Source organism: Myripristis murdjan, chromosome 24 (assembly GCF_902150065.1).
Source record: "Myripristis murdjan chromosome 24, fMyrMur1.1, whole genome shotgun sequence".
NCBI classification, from domain to species: Eukaryota; Metazoa; Chordata; class Actinopteri; order Holocentriformes; family Holocentridae; genus Myripristis; species Myripristis murdjan.
Genome location: NC_044003.1, coordinates 4,071,746 through 4,087,213, shown reverse-complemented (window position 1 = coordinate 4,087,213; position 15,468 = coordinate 4,071,746). Strand labels below are relative to the sequence as shown.

At 44.0% G+C, this 15,468-nt stretch overlaps 1 protein-coding gene across 1 annotated transcript in view; it reads right to left on the bottom strand.

The window, feature by feature from the left end:
• The window catches only part of col12a1b (collagen, type XII, alpha 1b), a 156,374-nt gene that overhangs the window by 121,658 nt on the left and 19,248 nt on the right, over nucleotides 1-15,468 (bottom strand). Inside the window, exons 10-13 of the mRNA XM_030047083.1 lie at nucleotides 14,180-14,782; nucleotides 11,421-11,699; nucleotides 10,537-10,806; nucleotides 6,600-6,872 (exon numbers count right to left, since the gene is read on the bottom strand). Of these exons, the coding sequence (XP_029902943.1) occupies nucleotides 6,600-6,872; nucleotides 10,537-10,806; nucleotides 11,421-11,699; nucleotides 14,180-14,782 (1,425 nt within the window). The remainder of the gene's footprint in view (nucleotides 1-6,599; nucleotides 6,873-10,536; nucleotides 10,807-11,420; nucleotides 11,700-14,179; nucleotides 14,783-15,468) is intronic.

The window sequence follows — 15,468 nt, the reverse complement described above, 5'->3', positions numbered from 1 at the left end:
ACACACACACACACATGGTTTTCATGCTCCACGTTTTGACTGCTCACACACACACACACACACACACACACACACACACACACACACACACACACACACACACGCTGCAGCCAAAGCTTATAGATTTTGTTTAACCAACCAAGTCCAAATGTAATTCCCAGCACGTCGCTGTAGGCAGATATACGAACACTTTCCTACACAGCTCTGACAGACAGCTGGCCAGGCAAATTAAATATTTGTGAATGGAGGAGGGGGATTGACATCACTTTGCAGCCCTGACACAGTTTGGCGGAGCTGACAGCGTATACAGAGCGGCGAGGGCGTCGGAAAGACGGAGCGGCCAAGTTTCCACCATGTGATAATTACCATACGGCATCTATAGATTCTGCACGCCGCCCGGCAACCACGACTAGATAAATCACACGGGTGGATATCGATCTTTTCAGAGAGCCATACCCATGCTCTCCCAATTTTTATAGTAGGAAAACTACTTGCTGTGTGTGTGTGTGTGTGTGTGTGTGTGTAAGCAGTCAAACATCACTGTCAGAAGGAAAAAAAAAGTCTGCACTCAAAAAAACATTCAGGCTGCATTTCAAAATTTTCCTACGTGCACACCAAGCAGCGCCAGAGGGCCGAAACATCTGTGCATGTCTTCTCTGCACTGAAAATAAGTCAAGAATAGAGTTTTTCTGCAGATGAAGTGAGCCTGAATGCACTGCCTTTCAGCTCAGAATGGGGTTTTTTTGGTCTTTTTTTTTTCACCAATTGACACCGGAAATGTCATTTTGATTGCTTCCTTGAGTGGGAAAAACATGTGGCCGTGATACGAGGACAAAGTGCTTCATTATGTAAAACAGTGCGTTTGATCAACTGAATTCTAGTGAAAACCACGAGTATCTCAGAAAATGAGTGGCTCAGGGAAAAAGTGAGATAAATTAATAATTAGATTTAAAAAAAAAAAAAAGAAAAAAGTTTTCCAAGTTGCAGGAGTCAGATAAAGTCTAACCATGCGTTTAATTTCACAGATCAACAAGTGAGCTGCGTCTGATTTGAGGACAAGTATTTCCAACTGGGATGCCAGAAATAATCCATCAAAACTAATATTTCTCTGAAGCGACCCTTCCAGCGCTGGACGGATGCTAATTTGCTTTATGTTTTTTTTTTTTTTTTTTTTTTTTTGCTGCACATGTGCAGCTGGTCCTGCAGGCCCGTCACTCAGTCTTCACCGCAGAGACACCAGGACTGCAGCCACCAGGAGCTGGAGGCTGAGGGTGGCTGCCATCTTTGATGTGAGCGAGGGAGCGCTGCCTGCCCGCCCGCCTGCCAGAGCTGGAGCCGCTCTCCACACAAACAGCCACAGGCAGAGCGAGCGGCTCACATGGAGCGTGGAATATCTGGCGCTCGCAGACGCTGCCTGAAAGCCACTCAAGCCCATTTTTCCACCGTCCATCACGAAGCAAAACTGAACAAAACCGCAGTAAATTTAACGCACTTTGATGATGTTTCCATCGCTCGCACCCCGAACCCGAACCCTATCCATCTACCCATTTATCTATTTATCTATCTATCTGTCTACTATCTGTCTGTCGGATGATCTATCTGTCTGTCTGTCTGTCTGAGGTCTGCATGTCAGCTCACTTTAAATCTAAGACCTCTATTTCACTGCCTGATGCTGAAAAGCACAATCATTTGGTTTATCATTATCTCAATAATCAATAACCAATAATCCTCTCAAATTTCCCTGGAGTAAAGTGGAGTGCTGACTTGCATAATATTATTATTTAATTTAGAAAAAATGATCAGGGGTCAGTCATAAAACAGTCACCTGGAAGGAGTGTTTTTAGTTTTTGATGTTTTCCATATGAATTTCTGATGACTTTTGTTTCAGCTTTGAGCTCCTTCATCATGATTAATTAAGTAATTAAATAAAAACATAAATCAAGATAAAAAGTCTCTCAGTTTGAGTTAAAGAGGCAGAGCCACAGAACCAGTTCATTGGCTGGTTCCGACCAGTCACACCAGCCTACAGCTGTCTATTTAAGGTATAGGTACCAAGCCTTTACCTTAACCTTTCAGGATGAAGTTCACCATGATCATGAATGAATTAATGGGGAAAAAAAATACTGACATTTATTTATATTTTGCCAGTCAGCTAACTGAACAGAGAAACTCCAGCCCGGCTGCGTCACCAGTCTGACGGTGGCCGCCTGGCACTTGTTCTGGGGTTCAGGAACAGATCCACCTGCCAGCCTGACTCAGCGCCAGACAGCAGAAACTTCCTGGTGATACAACCCAGAGAGTCAAACCCCAAAAAGGAAGAGCTGCAGCCTCAGAGAAGCTCTGAGAGGCCGACAGGTGACCACAACAATCACCAGATTATGTTTTTTAAGTTGCCGCCTCAGCAGGCCAGGTGCTCAGTAACTGGTCGTGCTAATAAAACCAGTCAAGGACAAAATAAATACGACCTTTAAGTTTTCAAAAGTCAAATTTTCATTTCCTCATAGACCATCTGCTCGGCCTCTACATAAAAACCCATAGAAAAACTCAGAGGCCAACTTTTCCTTTAATTCCCATTGGTCTGAATGGGTCGGGAGAGTTTAGAGCCTATGTTAAAACCATCATGTGGTTTCAAAGATGCACACTCATCAATGGGAAAAGTAATTTTGTCTCTCTGTAATTCCTGAAGAACTCCCTTCCTGAAGAGTTTTCAAGGCTTTCCGTTGCGTAGCAGTGTCACGCAGGCGGCTCCTGGGTAGCGTCAAGTGTTTGGGTCTCATCCAGCGAACGGTAAAAGTGAAGGACTTGGTACAAAAACAGCCAAAAAGACGGCGTCTCCTTTATATATCAAGAGTGGACAGGTTTATGCCAAACGTCTGAGCGTGACAGACAGAGCAGACACAAAGACGGGACACATTCAAACAAACGTCCCTTGACTTTATCCCTCCAATGCCTTAGCAAAAAATGAAAACAAATCAAAACTCAGCATTTTATGGAAAACAACTGATTTCTTTTGGTATCAAGAGGGGTTTTTTTTCCATTTTGGCTTTCATTTGGTCGTAATTGCAAATGGTTGTGCGTGCTGCTGGTCCTGCGGGCTGTCGCTTAGTCGAGGCCCCGGCGCAGCTCTTACTGTACAATCAGGGTTTTTACAATAAGAAAGAGTGAGCTCACACTTTTTAACGCGGTACAGTATCGGTGCCCTCGAGTTTTCCGCTGCAGAACTGAGCAGGTTTGGTCCTGTTTTTGCAGACGAACTTCCTCGTCTGCTCTGGTTGAAACACGCCTCCATCGTATCTATACTGAACCAAACTATAAACATGAAACGATGGAAAAATATACCGCGCGCCGTGCCAGCACGGGCCCGACCCGGTGTGTCCTACAGCAGTGGAAAAAAACCCCGTGCAACTCGTATTGACTGCATGGCACCGTGACCACTGAGGCATGTGGATGTTGTACAGGCCGCAACACAGAGACCGAGGACAAGGCTATTAAATTCCAGGCAAGCCCTCACAAGGTGGAAGAGAGAGAGAGAGAGAGGAGGAGGGAGAGAGAGATTGATTTTTGATGGAACATCTCACGGTGAAGCAGAGCAGAAAAGACATCAGCTAATAAACTCAGCCAGCCGAGAGAAGACAGACAGAAACAGACACCAAGAGGCAGAAATTCCACGAGAGGGAGAGAAAGAGACGAGACGAGAGAGAGACAAAGACGGAAAAATACAGATATGGAGGAGGAGAGTGAAACGGTGCAGAAAGTGAGATACAGCGAGAGGAAGATGGGTGAAGAGCGAGAGGCAGACAGAAGGAAGGAGGGAAGGAGAAGCACAGGGAAACGAGAGAGAGAGAACAGGGAAGCAACAAGACAGAGAGACGAGGAGAAAGAGAGATGAAAAAAGGAAGAAGAAAGGCTATGCAAAGAGAGGCATAAGAAGAAAGAGAGGAGAGAGAGAGAGAGAGAAAGTGAGAGAGGGAGGGAGGGAGGGATGACTCAGTATTCCCTGTTCCTCCTAACCTTCCAGCCCTCCGCTCAGCTGGGCTGCATTCCTGATCCACCCATGCCCGGTCTTGCTGTTTCTCATCTCTGCCTCCCTGGTCTGAGAGTCGGGCTTCGTTTGGCACTAACACAAAGATTTCTGATCCATTAAAAAAAAAAAAATAAAAAATAAAAAAAAGAACAATATGCTCAGATCTCAGCATTGATGGACTGACAGAGCGCCGGGTGTGAAAATATCACAACACACTCAGAAGTCAGGAAAAAAAGGTTTAAACACCATCGGAGTTTGTCCCTGAATGAAATTCACACACATGACTTTGCTCCAGACATCAGTGTTTTATGTTTTATTTTATCTCTTATGTTTTATTTTATCCTTATTTTATTTTTTATTTATCTCAGGATCTCATGATTTTATTTTGAAGGGATAAGGTGGATGAGAGAGGATTTGTGAGCGTTTTACTGGTTGAAATTTTAATTAACAGCCACTGGTGAGGGATGATGTCACTGTTTATGATGCTGGACAGGAAGTAGAGGTCATGTGAGGTCGTTTCACGGGGAAAACTGAGCCTGATGTTCAAACCCAACTAGTGAACGCAAAAAAAAAAAAAAAAAAGCATCTCAACAAGTTGTCCAACATCCGCATCTCACAGCGCCTTCAAAAACTGACACCGGCTCTGTTTACATGTACACAAATGAAAATATTATGCTCTACTGTTACTAATACTGCCATTAAAACAATAACGTCGTTACCTCATCCTCATTTTCCACGAGACACCGGCTATGTTTACATTCGCGCAAATGAAAATATGATGTGGACTGGTTCCTGTTAACGCCAGAGAAATCCGAGCGCTCCACATCTGCTGCTGCCGAGCGAGAGCATCATCATGCTAAAGCAATCAGAGGACGGTGTTTACAGGGTCCTGCTTTCACCGCCGCTGAGCTGTGATGCAGCTTTTTCATGATTATACTGACCGGCCCACAGGGGGCGCTATAACCACTGGTCAAAATGGTGTTTGGCTGCGACTGGGAGTGCATCATTCACATGGGCGACGTGTTTCCTGCGGATTTGGTTAATAACAATTTTAAAAAAAAAAAAAAAAACAGCTAATTTGTTGAGATTATTTAATTTTTTCATGATCAACTCGGCTTCTTTCAAGAATTTTGTTGAATTAAACAACAGCTCATACTGATGTTGTTTGTTGTTGATTTTTGTTGATTTTTTTTTAAAGGCAGAAAAAAAAAAAAAAAACAATGTATGGACTCGCACAAAAATAATCCTCTCCATCCTGACTTGTGAGCCTTTACAAGTGTGTGTTGGTGTGTGTGCTGGTGGGACTCTTCTGGGCGTCGGCCTTTAAGCAGCAGATGTGTAGCTCGCAGCCAATCACAGTGCAGCACAGTGCCAGATCGATAGCACCACGTCCAATAGGAAGCTACGAAACTCAAGAAGCGCGGAAAAAAGGAAATCTAGCGAGGAGTGGCTTTCATCCACTGGCGAGCACCAAGGGGGAGGAGGAGGACGAAGAGCGACACGGCATTGGCCTGTTTTCTGTTGGACAGGCTTTTTTTCCCCCTAGGACAGAGACGGAATGTAGGAAGTCTTTTCATTGTGTCACCATCCTAGGAAAAGAAAACTGGCTGGTGTCAGTTAGCTTAGTCAGAGAGGAGAGGCCAGCCACGAATCCGAAACATTCTGCTTTTAACTTCTTATTTTTTAGCCAAAAAATAAAATCAGAGTTGACATAAAGTCAGGTGAGATGTTAAGACGGACCTTTTTTTTTTTTTTTTTGCATTTCTCACCTGACCCCATTAGTTTGCAGGTGGTGTGTCGTGTCACTGTGGCTAACAGGGTGAGCCCCTAAGCCCCGCCAGCCACCTGAAGTCGGACCGCTCGTAACGCTCACGCTCTCTCACAAAACGAAAGCCATATTTAAACGGGGATGCCGTATTAAATGTTTGCCATGTTTGTTTAAAGAGCCCATCCATTGATTTGGTTTTGCTCCAGACTTTAGTCACAGCAATTACCCAGAAACCACAGACATGAGCTGCGGTTGTTGAGCCATACAGTCATAATAAAAATAGTTTAACTGTGCAATCCCAGAGGATCAGTAAGTTACAGCTGCATACCAGAAACATCATAGAAATAATGCCTCGCTTTGACAGGCTGAACTGTATATCTCACACACTCATTTTCTACATAATAATTGTGGGTGTAGGAGGAGCTGCTGGCCAGATATATTACAGAATGCTGTATGTTGCCAAAGAAAAAATGATTTAAGACAGATATTAAGATGATATTTCCAATACTTGCCCAAACTTTGTGTTGTGGATTTTGGTTACCCTCACTTCAGTGTTTCTATAATATTTATAAGTGTGATGTTGATGTCATTTTTTCATTTCTTGCACATATTTGTAATGGTGGATATGTAATTTTAGAAAGAAGCTCATCTGACTGCATTTCATTTTAATTCATTTTCTAGATTAAACTGCTAATAAAAACTCGCCATATATGCTTGACTTCAGTGGAAAGCAGAGGAAAAGTGTCATTTTTCTCTGATAAATTCACAGCTTTGGCACAGAACTCGGTAAGGCGTGAGCTGTCTTACCTTCCAGCGTGGTGCCTCGCCCCTCCAGGGCATCGCCCAGGCCGGACGGGTAGCGTGCCTTGACGGACAGGTCGTACTGCGTCCCCGGCTGCAGGTTCTTCAGCACCACGGCCGTGTTGTCTCCCTTCACCGACACCTCCTTGCCGCTGCCGCCGGCAGTCGGCCGGTACGCCACGCGGTACTGGAGCACGTCGCCCGGCGCCGCCTCCCAGGACAGCTTCATGGTGGACGTCGTCTCATCGGAGACCCTCAGGTCACGAGGAGAACCCCTGGCTGAGGGTGAGGAACAAAGACAGATAAATAAAATGAAGATGTAGAAAGAATAACAATATATGCAGGAAGTGTGAGATTTGCCAGCGGGAACTTTCCTAGATCTTCTCTTCAGGTTGCCTTCACACACTTTCTGCTCTCAGTGATGATTTCAATATGAGGCCTCACAGTACACGCTGCTTTAATGCTGTATTTTTGCTCAACTTTGCTGTGTTTTCTTTGCTGTAAGGTTCTTGTGCAAGTGTACTGCTCTCCAAATGTTAAGGTAGAGAAGGCAGTGACCTCGAGGTTAGAAAAGCGGCCCTTTGACCGACCAGTCGCTGATCAAAGCCCCGACAGGCTGGGAAAATCTGTCTGGACAGGATGAATGCGAAATCCTCCCCTCCCTCGGAAACTACTGAGATTCCCCTGACCAAGACAGTGAACTCCCAGCTGCAGCACAAAGAGGAAGACAGTAACCAAGTCCATTTATTGCATTTGCTATACGTCCAATTTCCAGATATTAGAGCTTTGCACACACGAGTATTTACACTTAGCAGGACATACTACTGTTTTTCCTGCTCTGCATTTATGTGCTGGCTGCAGTTACTCTGCAGAAGAAGCTTTTCCATGCAGAACATCAGATCTGCTGCATGTTAGAGAGTAAACCAGCCAACAGGATGCGGAGAAGGCAGAGCTACAACATAAAAATACATTAAAAAAATACATAAAAATATATAGGTTAATGCATCAATACTTTGACTCTGAAAGGAACCGTTCTTCAGAGTCCCTACTTTTGCTTGTCACACTGACTTCATTATTACCGAAGGAACATTGTGAATGCAGGGTTTTTAATTTTACAGGAGTTAGAGTGTTGATACTTTCACTGAAATAAGGAATTTGAGTCCTTTTTCCAACACTGTCTGAGCTGCTCCCCAGTCATGAACTGTGCTCAGGTTAGGTTTACCCGACCATGTGAATGTTCTTCCAGTTAATAAAGGTTAGAAAAACTAATGACTCACGTATGCCGGCGCTGGCAGGAGTTAACGCCTTCTGCTGATTACTGTAATACTGCTTGTTGTAACATATGCCTGCGTGTGCATTGTCTTTTCCAGTCCATACGCTCTCATCAAACCTGTCTAGGCCTGGGTAATAAATGTGCAAATGTCACAGATCTATAAGCGAAATGTGCTCCCTCCTCTTTCCCCTTGAGAACCGTAATTAATTGAAAGCTAACACCAAGTATTCAGAGGAAAAAAAAAAGAAGTGCAGAGTAATTCCCAGTGGCCAGTATAACCGTGCATTATGTGGTTTTGCCCGAAGATTTAGTGGAAAAGACTGCAAGCAAAAAGGGCAATTCATGCAAACCTCAAGGCATTGCATCAATTCATAGTTGTGAGATAAAGTCATGGCACAGTAAACATTTGTAATAGGAACAGTACTGTAAGCCATACTGGGGGAAAAAACATAAATTCATCTGAGAGGCAGCTGGGTGTTTCATGTCAGAGGAGCTGAATCCTGCCCCTTCCTCCTCTGTAAAGTCGAATATCCACGTTAGGAGACAAGCAGCTGGAGGAAACCGGGAGCACAGGCCGTCACGGCGAAGAATGTTGTTGCCATAGTGAGAAAAGGAGTGTAATTTGTTTATTTCCATCTGCGTCCTCAGCACTTTGGCTCAAGGTTAATAACCTTTAGTGTCCTCGAAAGCAGTGTAATCCCTCTGTCAAGCGCCGTCCAAGCACAACCCCCCGAAACATCTACCACTGTCTCCCATCAAGAACCTGCCGTGGAGGCCCTGGGACAGCCCCCCATCCACGGCCTGGAGGATTATTACCTCCGGAAAAAATCTTTTCTTCTTCCCTTGTTTATCACCTTTGGGTACATCTTGACCCACTTCTGTTTGACAACTTCTGTTTCTCATTCCTTTCCCTCTAAGGCAGCAGGGCAGATCTGACAGGGAGCTCAAAGGGAAGCACGTTGTACTAACACTGCAAAGGCTAGGAGTTCACTTTCCACCGGGGGTTAAAAATGTGTTGACTCCTGGCACTCGCAACCGAGGCGCTTGGGCGAAAAATGTAAACCAAACTGGAGATTATATTTGATTTGACAAGTTTGAAGCACAGTGGACAAATAGAGTCACCGTCAGAATGAAGTTAGAAGCGTATTTCCATTGTGGGTTCTCATGATGTAAAGATGGCAAGGCAGGCTGGACCCGGGGTGTGTTTTTTCATGCACCGTGGTTTTAAAGGTGCAATAAGAGAGGCTTTTACTGTCCCACAGCACAAAATTGAGATTTGTGCAGATGCAGATCTTTGTTGCTGATTGATGCCAACAACTGGACGATGACTGAACTGGGTGCTGAGATTTCTGGCTCTGCAAACTCACTTTCCAGCACGTGCTCTCTTTTGGATCGAAAACTCCCCACCCACAGTTTCGAAACGCTCCCAACTCCCACCAGCTACTGGCGTCCTCAGCTGCTCAGCCATGGAGGAGGACGGCGCTGCAAGCGAGTGACCTAACATCTCAACACATTTCAGCTACGAAAGGCTGAAAAGTCCCGTCCTCAAGCCAAAGAAGCAAATGTCAAAGCAGTTTTTTATTATTCCAGCGTCTAGCATGCTGATATATCACCACTTCATTTCACTTCAAGATGTTTCTGTTGGATCTTGGCTCCCATACGACTAGCTTATCCCTCTCTGTTGTGCAAATGTGACTTTAATGTTTGTGGCAATTAAGGGCCATTAGACATTTAACAGTTTGGTTCCCATACTGGAAACCATGAGTTTAGTGAATGGTAAGCTTTGTTGGGCTGCAGAACTTTTACAAAACACTGGCAAAAGCTCCGTTCATTGTTTTCCTGCTGAATTGTTGGAATAATGTTTGAGGTAAAAAAAAAAAAAAAAAAAAAAAAAAAAAGCTTAAATTCTAAGTCGGTTCAATTTTTTCAAACTGAACTGACTGAGGTACCAAGGGAATCGTGAAAAGGGTGAACCCCCTACAGGTCAGTCAGCTCAAGGAGGAGGAGTCAAGATCTATCAACGCTGTTGCCATTGAAATTGAATGGGTATTGGGAGTATTTCCGGCTGTGCAAGCTCAACTGATATCACAGCGTCGGCAGAGGAGTTTGGGAGAACGGAAACATGTTCTGTTTCATGAGAAAATGAATGAAAGAATTGCAAGAATAACCTTTTGCCTCTTGATTTTGATTTAAATTAAGAAGGAAGGTTGTTGGATGCTTTCTCAAAATGTATTCAAGGTATTTACTAAGCTCACATCTAATTAGCTAATATTAACGTTAGCCTGAGATAGGCTGTAGATTAGCCTCCAATAAATTTAAATAACTTTAGCAGCACACTGACAACTGTGATCAATTTCCTATGTTATCATTAAGTGTCAATAACTCCTTGCTTTTGTGAATTACTCTGGTGGAAGTGTCAAGACTCATACATTGGCTGTGAAGGAAAGGCCCACGCCGGTTCAACCCATTCAGTTTCCATGGTTGATGCAATCACTGACCAATGACTGGAGCGAATAAAACAATATTTTCAGAGCCATCCCCCAACCTGAGCGCCTGTAAAGCACAAGTGTTCATACATTTGTACGATCTGTTTTACAGAGCAGCGGTTAGACGGGCATTTCTGGTACCAAGCAGCAACTTTTTGTTCTTTACTTATTGTTCAGTAGTCACCTTCTTTGGTGGTGCCGTCGATCTGCATGGGTTCTCCGGGGCCAGACTGGTATTCAGGGGTGACGGTGACTCGGTAGGTGGTTTGGGGTTGAAGCTCCTGCAGCACAATGGTGGAGTCAGGGGTGGTGGTCTCCATCATGGAGCTGTCGCCCCTGACCGGCGTGTAGGTCAGCCGGTAGCGGACGACGCCCCCTGGAGCTGGTTGCCATGACACCCGGAAGCTGTCCATCGTCTCCTCAGACACCTTCAAGCTGCGAACGGGACCTTGTTCTGCAGAGCGTGTGAACGAGTTCAGCCTCAACTTCCACATCAAAGTTCATTAACAACAAAAACTAAGAATTTAGATATAAAAACAGAGAATATAAGAGAATGTTCTATATCATATTCATTGTTTGCTCTTTTATTAGATGCAAAAAATTTGTGACATTATTTTCCAAAATGTGTGCATGCCTTAAAGACCCCATGAAATGGACTCTGACTGTCTTTATTTGATGTATATTCCTGTTGAAGCAGGAAGTTTGGGCGGGACGTGGTGCACGGAAGGATCATGCACAAGTGCAAACAAACAGGAACTCAGTTTGGGAGAGAGACTTTTATTTTGAAGGGGCAGGTGGATGAGAGAGGCTGTTTAATGATTGGTGAAGGTTTTATTGGATGAAATTTTAATTTAGACCCACTAGTGCAGGATGACGCATGTTTAAGATGCTCTGTTTTATAGAGAGTAGAGGTCATGTGAGGTCATTTCATGGGGACTCTAAAACTGGCAGTCCAGGAAATTTACTCCAATTACAGTTGAATTTGTTGCAAGTCTTCCTAAATGTCTAAAATATGTTTAAAAAGTGTATGAATATAATTAACTCATTATGAAAAAAGAGCCGGCTGACCTTCTAGTGTGGTCTCATAGCCTGTCACAGGGAAGCTGTCTCCTTTGTCGTACTGAGCGTAAACGCTGACCTCGTAGCGGGTCAGTGGCGTGAGGTGGGGGAGGAGGGCGGTGAGGGAATCCCCCGGCACAGACATGGACACAAAGTGGCCGTCGTCATCATCCGCCGGCTTGAACTGCACCAAATATGACTGGACGCCCGTGGCATCGATCTCCCATGTGGCCTTGAAGCTTCTGGAGCCAATCTCAGAAAAGGACAAGGATTTCGGAGGGAGCAATCCTGAAGGGTAAAAAAAAAAAAAAAAACACATGAGGCTATTTTGGTCAAAATCACATGAATGCAACCAAATATCATGCCCTGTGAAATCTCTGAGAGCCTGGGAGAAAGATTAAATGTTTGCATTCTAAAAATTTGTCCCATTCTTGCATTCCTGCCAACGTGCAGGCCACTGGGGGGATTTTACAGGCTTAAATTTCACATCATGTACATAAAAATGTGTTTTTATCTTGGATAATGATGGCAGTGCTCTGGAGAAATGAAAAAGAAGGACAAAGAAGGACATCTGACTTTTTTTCTTACAAGTTATCTCTCTGCTTTTTCAGCCAAAAATAACATGGAAGTAAAGGAAATGTCCGCAAGATCAGTTCTGAGGCTCATCATGTGCTACTGGTGTCGTCACTTCCAAAAGGGTGGTGGTTGGCAGGATGGAAGTGTGTGTGCGCGTGTATGTGTGTGTGTGTGTGTGTGTGTGGGTTGCGGAGGGGGGGGGGGGTTACATGCAATAGTACATAGGAACAGAGGGCTGTCTACAATCTATCTGACAGCTTCATCGCTCGAACAACATGCGCAGGGCGGCTGCTCTGAAATGCCCCACTGCAGGAGTTCATTATGTTCGGTGGAAGCTGCGACTGCTCCTCGTTCCAGCTCCTGTACAGCTCTGCTTGTTGACAGAAAATGATTATTATATAAGGATTATATAATCGGCAATTGAAGCTTGTGTGAGTCACATGCTTCACTGACAGATCTGGATACTTCTTTGGCAGTGCAATACAGAGTGACTAATATTTGGCATAATGTCTTCTAGACCTGGGTGAAATAATAATTGCAGGTAACTCTTAGCGCTTGTTTAAACTTGCGAGCAGTACCAGATGCTCGTGGCTGGCCAAACCACTCCAATACAATGAATCCCAGAAGCTTTAGCCAGTTACAAGAATGCACTTAAGTCGTTTTTTGTTTACAGCTTTGGTGATGGACGGCATGCCTCTCTGAAATGTCCCGACGTGGTAACAGCATCTGGCTCTCCAACCAGGTTAAGACAAAACACTATAAGACGTCTATTTGCAAACCACTATTTGACCCAGTTCTGATATTTCCACATGCAAGACCTCTCCCTGCCCTCAGGAGATCAAAAGGTGGACATGTGTTTAACACATTGAGGCAAAAACACACACACACACACACACACACACACACACACACACACACACACACAAAGGTTTAGCTTGAGAGGACAGCTTTGGAAAAGTGACATGTAAGTAATTGTATGCATGTGTACGACTGCTGGTGCGATTCTGCATTCTCCTTGACCATGAAGGGCCAAGGAATTCACTGAGGAGTTCACGGAGGTAAATCTCTCTGCCGCAGTAATGACCAGCTGATGAAGAGTTATTCTGATCTTACAACTGAGCAACCAAAATTATTTCAAATTAATCTGCCAAATCTGCAGGGTAATATCAGTGCATAAATACATTTCATGAATAGAAGTTTCAGTCATTTGCTGTGAGTTAAATATTACATGGCAGCCCACCATATCTGAGGAAATAATAAAAGGAATCTTGGACTGGTACCAGTTCCAAAACCATTAACATATTTTGCAGTGATCTGATGAAATACTGATCTGAGTGTTGGACGAAAACTGTGGCACAAATCAGGATGCTTTTTCTTGTTTTGTTTTGTTTTGTTTTTTTAATTTTGAGTGATTTCGATGATTTATGCTTGAAAGTAGGGCTGGGCAATAAATCAATATTACATCAATATCATGATATGAGTCATATCACCTGGGATTTTGGATATCGTAATACTGTGATGGCATTAAGTGTTAAAGGCTGCATTACAGTGAGGTGGTGCAAATTTCTGTGGCATTACTGATGATTATGATTTTGTGAAATAGTCATTTTTGAATACCGCGATGTCGAGGTATTTATAAATATCATGATATTTAAAAATATCATGATATTTGATTTTATCCATATCTCCCAGCCCTACTGAAAGAGGAAAATATATTTTCCATGTTTATGTAATACCAGTCCAGGGTGTTTCCCTGCCTTCCGCCCAATGAGCGCTGGGATAGGCTCCAGCAACCCCCGTGACCCTTGTGAGGATAAGCGGTTTGGACAATGGATGGATGGATGTTTATGTAATGAGCAGAAATGTTCAAACTTTAAAACTAATCCACAGAATTTTCAGAGCAATAGGAAAATACTGTTTTTTCTCTAGCGCTGCTTAGCTCATTTATGCTAGGTTGTACTGTCCATTACACAGAGTGCAAAAAATCTCCATCTTAACAAGTCACTGAGTCTCATTTTCAGGATAAATATTTTATTTTCCGAAAACAAGAAAAATGCTACCGCTAACCAACTTGTATCTAGAATTTTCTTGAATCTAAGGTAATTTTCTTGATGACTTGTTAAGAAGAAGATTTTTCACAGAGCAGTGACTCACTGCAAAGCTGCACACGGGGTTAAAGTAACGCCACTCACGTCTCTTGTTGATGTTGCGCAGTTCCTGTTCGATCCTCAGGCAGATGGACTGTGTGAGCTCTTTGGAGATTCTCTGAAAGGCGTCGAAGTCCTCGACGGTGTACACATGGGTCTCTGCGGGCGTGTTGGCAATGGCCTCGAGCTCAGAGCGGACAGCATCCTTAACTCCCACAGCGAAGATCTCCACGTCGGCGTTCCTAAGCCTGGTGGCCGGCTCCTTGAAGGCATCAGAGGACTTCCCATCTGTGATGAGGATGGTAACGCGAGGAACGTTGGTGCGAGCTCCTCTGTTGGGCAGGAAGATCTTCTCCCTCACATAGGTCATGGCCCGGCCGGTGTTTGTGGAGCCGCCTCGGTAGGGGAACGTCCTCACAGCTTTGACCACGGCATTCAGGTCATGGTGGGTGTTCAGGTAGAACTCGGTGTGCGGGTCCCTGCTGTACTGGACCAAGCTGATCTGAACCTTGTCCGGTCCAATGTCAAAGGTGTTCACCAGCACCTCAAGGAAAGCCCTAACCTTAGCGAAATTGGCAAGGCCGATGCTGTACGAACCATCAACCAGGAGGACAACATCTGCTTGCACGTCCACTCCCAGAGAACATTCTAGTTGGACAAAACCAAAGAAACAAAATTTATTTCCAACTTCCAGCTTCACTGTCTGGGGAAGTTCTCACTCACCCAGGTCATGGTTATCCACAAAGAGTTGAATCAAGACCAAACGGACTTGTTTCTAGATGTGAAGCTTCTTCAGTTCTGACAGACTGGTGAGGAGTCCCAGGTATTTAACCTGTGTGGGGACGTTATCTAGTCTGTCAGAACTGAAGAAGCTTCTTGGATTAGAAATGAAACGTCTTCAAGAATCTACAAATAAGTCCAGTTGCCTTCGATTCAACACTGTGGATTCCAGCCTCACTAATGGAAAATGTTAAAAGTGAACACACTTTCAGAAACGTTTGGGGCTTGAAACTGCAAATCATGCAATCCCCATGATTGGCTTTTTGTTGTTGCACTCATTATAACGTAAACTGGATCAACAAATCAGCCAGGTGCCTGGAATGTAAATGTAAATTTTGTACTTGAAATAAAATGACATGGATTTTTTCGACTATACCAACATTTATGGATTGAAGCTGCAAATAAATATTTTGTGCCAATGTTCCAATATTTTCATGCGATACCAACAGTGGAAGAATATAGTGTTTCCTGAAGTATTTCATTCCAAATAAAGTGAGGAAATCCTCTGAAACACCATTTAGATTATCATGAACCTGGTAACTCCGTCTCCTAAT